General features: G+C 41.1%; 1 protein-coding gene across 2 annotated transcripts in view; it reads left to right on the forward strand.

Annotated features, from left to right (window-relative positions):
- The first annotated feature begins 225 nt into the window (after positions 1–225).
- Positions 226–8,853, forward strand: part of spen (spen family transcriptional repressor) — a 31,364-nt gene continuing 22,736 nt past the window's right edge. The window contains exons 1-2 of one of the 2 annotated variants that reach the window (XM_015398268.1): positions 226–686; positions 5,793–6,113. In XM_015398268.1, coding sequence (XP_015253754.1) covers positions 604–686; positions 5,793–6,113 — 404 coding nt within the window. In that variant the 5' untranslated portion in view covers positions 226–603. Of the gene's footprint in view, positions 687–5,792; positions 6,114–7,765; positions 7,922–8,853 lie in introns of those variants that run through there. The other variant, XM_015398269.1, reaches the window with a different exon arrangement.

Here is an 8,853-nt window from a genome sequence, read left to right on the forward strand (position 1 = left end):
AATATCAAACATAGTCTGGTTTTATTTAGTAATGAAACTGCCTCGCCTTTACTGTACTTAATAGGCAATGATGGGATCCTCCTGTGAGCTTCTCAGATGTCAAATCGCTCAACCAGGGGTTTTCTCACGCATGCGCACAAGCATAGCACTATCTCATCGAAGGAAGGCGAGAGAAAAAAAAAAAAAAGAAGTTCACACACAAAGCCACGCCTGCGCGGTGCGCCTCTCATTTACAAGCGAAGTTGCTGTATCTTTTTAGGAAGCTACACGCTTTCTTTCGACACCCAAAGGTCGCGTGGTGTCAGGGACGCGCCTAGTCACGGGAACAGAACCGGAGCGCGTTCGCGAGGAGAGTGCAAGCTCGCGCCTCCGAACAGCGAAGAGAGAGTATCAAACAGCGTGCAAAGGGGTGGCGGTGGAGGGGGGGATCCAGCCTAATGGTTTACATTGATTGGGTCACAACGAGCAGTCAATGATTTGCGTGCAGCAGGCTGTGGTCCTTCACGCGCCCCGGCTTTTATTCTTCAGATCCTTTGTATTTTGCACGGGGAGAAACTGACACAGCAAACTCATCTGTATGATCGGGGAGCAGGAGCGCACAGTATGGTGCGGGAAACCAGACATTTATGGGTGGGAAATTTACCCGAAAATGTACGGGAAGAGAAAATTATCGAGCACTTCAAGCGGTAAGTCTCATTATTATTATTATTATTTTGTTGCTTTCTTTATTTTATTACAGCATCCTTCAGTCTGCTGTTTTCTTTTCTTTTCTTTTCTTTTTTTTCTCCTCCTAATCAAGTCGGGATGAAACAGGAGGTTCAGCCTGTAGCGAAGTCCTATTTGGCAACTATGCTGTCAGCTTTCTGCATTCTGAGCTGATCCACTCGTGGACATATGGCCACGGCCACTCATTGCCTGCTATAACTTGCGTTGTCTTGGTTGCACATTTCCAACCAGGTTTTTTTTTTACATTAGGACTTTTAGTGCAGCCCAACAAAAAAACCTACGTTAAAGGCTAATAGCAGGCAATGTAAACAATCCAGCCTTCCTGGGAGGAGGGATTGGAGGAGGGAGGGAGGAGGATGGGGGGGTCTGGAAGGCATGCACGCCGCAGCTTTGTTGCAGCCTCGCTGGCTGAGGAGCGCTGGATGCCCCGCTGCTGATGTGCAGAGCTTGGAGCTCAGTCTGTGGCAGCAGGCTACTTGTGTTTACTTTCGTGCGCAGAATGCTGGTCGCCTCTCCCACATGAAAACCGCGCAGCTTCCCCACAGCTGCTGCTGCTGAGCTGCACAGCCAGCAGCGCGTTTCGCTTCAAACCAAATCACATCCAATTCTTTCTTAAATTAGACCCTCATACCTCCTATGCTCTTCCTGTATATTCCATTTTCCCCCCTCAAAAATAATTATTATTTAAAAAGCATCTTTTTTTACATTAAGCTTTTATATTTATTTTTTCCTGGACTGGAGCGCAAATCGTGGTCTATCACGGTCTGTCTGCGCGCTCTCGCTTCTCTCTTCTGGGGCTGTCAAGGAAATAGCAGCCCGCTCCTCCGCGCATATGTGCGTAAAAACCCAAACCCGATGGAAAAAGAAGAAAAAAAATACAAATAAACACTACTTTTAAACCTAAACATGGCTTTTTGTTCTGAATTCTTACACTTCTGCCATAAATACACCAACATAATCTTGATTAACACACACAAAATGAAACTGAAATGTTTGGCATGTTCCAAAAATAGTGTGAAAGCGATGTAATAATCTTGCTGCTGTCGGAGGCTTTTGTTTTCTGTCGATGCGATGAAGGGACTGCAAGAAACAGAGGCTCCCTGTCTGGTTCATAGCGCTCTGCAGAAGGCGCAGCGATGGGCTGCCTCTCTATATGCTGTTTTATTTACATAATCCCTTGGTATGATGTGCGTAACGATATGTTTTTCCCTTTGAGGGGGGGTTGGTAATGAGTGGCAGGCTGGTCCTGCAGCAGCAGAGTTGGTTGGGAGGGAAAAAGGCTGCTGGAGAGTCATTTTCAGCACCGCTCATCTTAACCCCAGAGGTAGTGGGGGGTTTATGCAGGTGCATGACAGCCCAGTGTGTGATAGAAGTCATTGAAGATGGGGGACGGCAGAATGAGTAAGCAGTGTGAACAGCATTTCTAAAATGGCGTCTGCTCAGTATTTGGAAAGCATGCATGCCAATAAATGTATGGATGCTGGGTCAGAACAGAGAGGCAGCTTCTGGTTACCTGACAGCAGAAGCAGGTCTTGGAAAGGGAGACAGAGCTCTGTATTTGCATGGTCTTGGAAATTAAATAGGGCTCATATCTTTGTTAATCTACCCACTTGCAAAGTTGGTCGTTACAGTTTTATTAAAGGCAATTTATCAGACTGGTTTGTTTTAAAGCTTTGGTTCAGATACCGGATTCAAGGTGTACCCGGTTCTGGGAAGGTATGCTTTCAAAACCAAAGGAAAAAAAAAATAAAAAATAAAAAATATAACCCTCAAACAAATGAAAGTTTTTGATTAGAACTTTAGAAAAAAAGGTGGCAAGAAATCTTACTTTTTAAAAGTGTGCTGCGCATATATATCTATTAGGGATGTAAATAATAATTCTTTTGTATCGATGCATCGATCCAATGGCTGACGATCCGATGCATCGACACGTCCACAAGAGTATCGATTCATGTTTATTTTTATCCATTTGCTCCTGAACCTAATTCTGACTCCTGTGCTGCGGTGGCGCTAAACCTATTTTGCCCTCCTACCTCGCTTCCTTTAAGGCCAATTTATACCTCTGACACATAGCCTCTGCCACGTCAAATCTGTCTCTGCGCAGAGGCTCTGCAACCGTCGTCGCACACCTCAAAAAAATCCTGACTACACATCGGATGGTCGCAAACCCACGCAGACCTCAAGTGGAAGTATGCACACAAAAAGCAGCTGTGATTGTTCCTTGGTATGCCTTTCCGGCTGTCTGTTTGGTCGATTCGATCCCGGGGCGTGCCATTTTTAAAAACAGAGGAGTAATAACAACAATGAAAAACCATGACGAAAGCTTGTTTGAGGAGGTTTGGACATTCAATCACTTGTACAATGCCTCAGACATGTTGTTTCGGAAAATAAACACCCCCGCCAGTGCCGCCGAAGAAGTTCTTATGACCATCCACTGAAGTTCTCGCGAGTTCTCCAACAGGCTCCCCCTAGCGCTTTGCCGGGAAACTGCTGTGCGTCCCTAGAAATTCCAGACCGATGTTGCAGAAGCATACCAGCAAAACTGGTTTGCGACCAGACGCAAGCAACATTTGATGTGTGCGGTTATAGAAGTATAATCTGCCCTTTAGCCACTACCCTCTTTCTACTTGCACACATACTCGCGTAAACACAGAGGCGTTAGTATTTTTCAGTGAATGGGGTTTCATAGGCCTAGGTGGAGCACAACTTTGCTGCTTCTGTTATTTGCTGTTGTTTCTCAAATAAAATGCATAACGATATTACAGATTTCATTGATTTATTTCAAATTTGAAACATTGTCTAAAAAAAAAGGTTAAAAACAATTAATCAAATCGAATTGTAATGTGGTGTATTCGTGAGTATCGAAAATAATCAAATCATTGGGTCAGGAAATTGATACTGAATCGAATCGCCATGAGGGGTGTGATTCACACCCCTAATATCTATATATATGTGTATACGTAGGTATATGTGTATATATATGTGTATATATATCTATATATGTATGTATCATCTCATTTATGTGACAGAAAAATTGTGTTGTTGAGAATGTTCAGTCGTGATGTGGAAAAGAAAGCGTCGACCGTCACCTGTTTCGAATTAACAGTTAGGAAGCGATGAGAGGCAAACAATTGATTGCGTGCTCTCCACCCAGTTTGTTTATGTTTTAATTCAAAATGTCTATTTCTCTAAACACAACTGTAGCTTCATTTATCTGTGGATAAAAATAGTAATTTAAGAGATAGATTATGATTATTTAAGGTAGTTTCTTTGAGGCTTGATTAATAGGGGTTTGAAGGCTAAAGGCGGGCATACACTATATCATACAATTTTCCAGTATCGTGAGAATTTTCTGGATCGGGACGAGTTTCAGCCTCATCGTGCGTCCTGAGTCATGTGGTATACAGGGGGTAACGAGGGGCGATCAGCCTCTTGCGAGCACCTCTCAATCAGGATTTGTAAGTTCTGGAGAAAATTGAACATTTTTTAAATCTAGGCGGCTGTCGTAAAGTTTTTGTGGGCAAATCCTGCTGTTGAAGCAGAGCTACGAGCCCATTTACTAGAACGTCGCTCACTGCGCACGTGCAAACAAGAGAGTTCTTGTTCTTCTTCTTCCAGATTAACAAGTCCGACCAGCGCCATCTCTCGGCGCTGATTCTGACGTGTGGCTTTTGGACGTCCAGTGTGAACAGTTAGATTGCATCAGAGTGTCGGGCCGCACAGTGTAAGAACATACATCGTTAGCTGAGAACTGTTAAACCCTCTGGTTTCGTAGTACAGTTTGAGCTCTAACTGAGTGTGACGATTGATAATATCGTACAGTGTGTGCCCGGCTTAAGAGAGGCTAAGACTGAAATGGTTTCTACCAATTTAAAGCCGCCATTTTTCCTTTTCTTTCTATTGATTCATGTAAGGCATGTTTTATGAAACTTGAAGCCATTGTTACCTTTACATCAGGCATTAAATTACACAGAAGCAAGTGGTTATTTTTTTTTTTTGAACTGGAAGTTGGTGGTGGTGCGGTTCCAATGATCTTCCTTCATGAAACATGATCATAGTACCTCTTAAATAAAAATAAAAAAAATAAATAAATACATTTTTAAAAGCCTAAAAAAATTTTTTTTAATTGGTTACAATTTTTTCCTTCAAATTTATATTCATCTGTCAGGAAAAAAAAACTTCATGTTTTCTTCTCAGCGTTTTTTTTCACACAGGAAGTTTATCGGTGGTGCACCACCTCTTGCCTCGATTTCCTGTGTAAATAATTGTCAGCTTCTGAGTAAATAACACCTAAATGCAGCCCAGAGAATGACCTAAAGGCTCATGAACCCACTTTAAGATAATTATTATTTCTGCACTACTGTTGAGAGTTGCTATTTTTATATAGATTTTTTTTTTTTACAATGAAAACAAAAGGAAACCTGATTCTGTTGTTTTACGATTGGAGTTGTTTTGAGTCACTATTGATCTTGGACCTTCTTGGATTATGGGGAGTGTTGGCCTAGTGGTTAGAGCAGTGTGCTCTGAAAAGGTTGCAAGTACCCGGTTCGATCCCCACAGCCTGCACTCTGGGTCCCTGAGCAAGACCCTTAACCCCACACTGCTTCCTCTGCATTTTCCAACATAAAGTACTACCCAAATACAACTTCACATGTTTGACTTCTAAACAACTTTCTTTTGCTAATAAAATCATACTCAATTTTCTAAAATATAGATTACAAACCATGATCACTGTGTATTTATTTTTCAGGGAAGCCACCTTTCCCCTTTCTTTCATGTGCTTATCAAGTTACTTAGTATTTTTTCATGCATATGTGTTTATTAACATGCAGCGTTTCAAGGTTCAAGTCTAGTTGCTGGGTTACTGTTGCTTTGTAAGAACTAAGGACCGAGCAAAAGCAATAGTAACCGAACCGCAGTGTCTTTCACACACACACACATGCATTGGGAAAATCACAAATGAATACTGCCAGCTATTTCAAAGGTTTCAGGGTTTATGAATTTTTACTAGTAACCTTGATGATTTTTTTTAATCATTGTTTCTTTGTTTTTCCTCCCCCCCTCAGATATGGACGAGTGGAGAGCGTCAAGGTCCTGCCCAAGCGAGGTTCAGAGGGAGGAGTTGCAGCCTTTGTGGATTTTGTGGACATTAAAAGTGCTCAGAAGGCTCACAATGCAATCAACAAGATGGGGGACAGAGACCTGCGCACAGATTACAATGAACCAGGAACAATTCCTAGTGCAGCGAGGGGTCTGGACGATAGTCTGTCCTTAGGCTCACGTAGCCGGGACATGTCAGGGTTCACAAGGGCGACTGGGGGGGCCGTGTACGGCGCCCCCACGTCGCTTCACAGCAGAGATGGACGCTATGAACGCAGGCTAGACGGGTAAGTGGAGAAAGTTCGCCCTCTGAAGACAGAGCGAACCTTGGTTTGTGGTAATCGCCTTTCCGCCAAGCATCTTTCCACCATCTATTCATTTACTTACTTAGGGGTAAAGAGTAGAAGTCATGCCCAAGCATGCAAACCGATGGGAATCATCTCTAAGGTTCTCAAAGTGTAGCCAGAGCTCTCGGATTCACACTTGACACAGATCTGTTTCCTAAATGAAAGCATGTTTGTAAAAGAGAGCATCTGCTGCTCTGTTAAGGAGGTAGGAGTTTAAACAGCTGTTGGGGATCAGGTTTGTTATTTTGGTCATCTCTGTGAGATGCAGTGATCAGTTGTGGAAAACAAGGGGCAAAGATTGGATACCGCAAAATTTCCCAGGATTATTGGAAATTACTGGAGAGAGAAAAAAAAAAGAGGGAGAGAGGGAGTTAAAGAAAGAGAGAGAGAGTGGTCCAGCGGCCATCCCTGGGATTCCTCTATATGTGGAGTTACCTGCCCTGTTCGATGGATTAATTTCACCCATCTTTTCTTCATGTAACAAACCAACCGAGACACATTACATGTTTAAGAGCCATTGTTTGGATTAGTCTGATCTGGTTTCTCACCTCACGGAGGTGCTCACTACTCTCGTGGGTTGGAGTTATGTGGATACCCTACACAGGATGTTTATTCCCAACTGTTGGATTAACAATGGCATGACTCGTGAAGAATATGCCTTCATGCTAAAGGTATGGTTTGCATTTTCCTTTTTTTCCATTTATTTGTGTACTTTTTTTTTATTCGTTTGAGTTTGGGATTATATCTAATCAGGGCAATACAAATTGAGCAATGGGAGACCTCTACTGATGAGTCAGCACAGTAGAGACAACACAAACAAGTGAGCAAAAGACCTTTTTTTTAAAAAGAAATCTTTTTTGTTTTTTCTGTGGAGCTTATTTTTATTTTGGAGAAGCTGAACTTGGACTATATTTGGATCATATAAATTAAGACGACAGCTGGAAGTTTTGATTGGAGCTTTTAACTAATCTTTCTAATGGAGGAAACCTACCTCGCCTTTGTGGATTAACGTTTCCTCTTCTAACTGTGGAACTATAACTAAACCCTGGATACAATTAAAGAACCGGGCAAAGTTCGAGGACTAAATTGCACCTGTGGAGCAACTTTCGCAGAGGACCTCAAGTTTGGAGAGTGCACAGTCTCCTAATTGTGGAAGAAAGGACATTAAACATCAAGGAGTTCCTGAGTTGTTATTGCTGCTCTCTATCCGTGGAATGGAAGAATATTAATCTGGATTACAGCTTCTTTTCTCCTAATCTGTCCTAGTGAAATTTCCCTGAGGTGCAAAATGAGTGACTACTTCATAGATATGGACATTGGTACCAAGCTGGATGTTAGGACTTGCAAAGAAACTGCCGACTCATTGGTCAACGTCCTGAAGATGGTTTTTTGGATTTAACTGGACTTTTCAGTCTCACGTTTTTTTTCTCTCCATCAAAATTAAACGGATATGTGAACAGAGACATTTTCCATCATAAAAAAAGGAAACCTTAAATTGGATCACTGACGGATTATTCGAACCAAACCAGACAGTCAGAGCGGCCTAAAAATGGGGATTACGTTTTGAAATGTGAACATTTACGCTTCAGTTTTGCTTTTTAGTTTTTTTTTTTTAAAGTTTTTTTTTTTTTTTTTTTTTTTTTTTGTTCCACCTCCACTCAACAATTTTTGCCCAGTTTTTGCTCACAAAGTTCTATCTCCCTAAATTGTATTTGGAATTATATGTCAAGTTACCACTCTCTCAAAAGGTTGGTATGCCCTGCCCTGTGTATTTTAGCTGTCCTCTCTAACCCCCTAGTTCGAATCCCTGTCTCTCTCCATTTTCCTCACTAACCAAAGTAGCTGGTTCATAGATTGATTACTTAAAAAAAAAAAAAAAAGTGTTATTTTACCTTGCATTGTTTTCCTTTATTTCTTCCTATTCTCACTTTACCCCACCCTCAGCTCCTCCCCACCTCCCCACCCCACCCCGGCTCTTCTGTCTCTGAGGGAACCTTAATCAACGCAGGTGTTGAAGTCTCCCAGTATCACTTAAATAGAGAAGGGATGCAGTAATTAGACGGATAGTTAAATTAGTTATACATGTCAGTTTATACATTCTTGACAAACTACTTTTTGCATTAAATCTTTTACTTTAAATTCAACCAAGTTTTATAATGTATCTATTTAAACAGCTGTACAAACGCACAGTTAAACTTGTAAGAATTAATAGGCCACCTTTGGGTCACAGGCCTTCAGGTAAAACCTTACCAGCTTAAAATCTGTCCTAAATGAGTATTTTGAGGAGTTCATATCAAGATGTTGAAAGGCATACAAAAGATGTGAATAACTACCCTGAGGTTTGGCCAAATTAATGCAAAACGAAACAAAAAACCCTCAAAAATGTTAAGATCTTATTATATTAGCTGTTATATAATGAGAATTACTCAATTATTGAATACAATTTTATATATAAAGCACCTTAATCACCTAAACCAAATGGCCGAACACAAAACATAAATATAAAACACATTTCAATTCAGTAAAAATAATTCAAAAAAAGCAATGAGCACTTATTATGTTACTCTTATGAGTAGATACAATTATTTTAGGATTTGGTTTCTTGGTCTTTTTTCTCTTTTCTTTTAATTCGTTGGTGTAATTAGATATTTACAGAATAAAATCTCATAAAATTAAAAAC

Source organism: Cyprinodon variegatus, unplaced genomic scaffold (assembly GCF_000732505.1).
Source record: "Cyprinodon variegatus isolate N-32 unplaced genomic scaffold, C_variegatus-1.0 Scaffold921, whole genome shotgun sequence".
Lineage (NCBI taxonomy): Eukaryota > Metazoa > Chordata > Actinopteri > Cyprinodontiformes > Cyprinodontidae > Cyprinodon > Cyprinodon variegatus.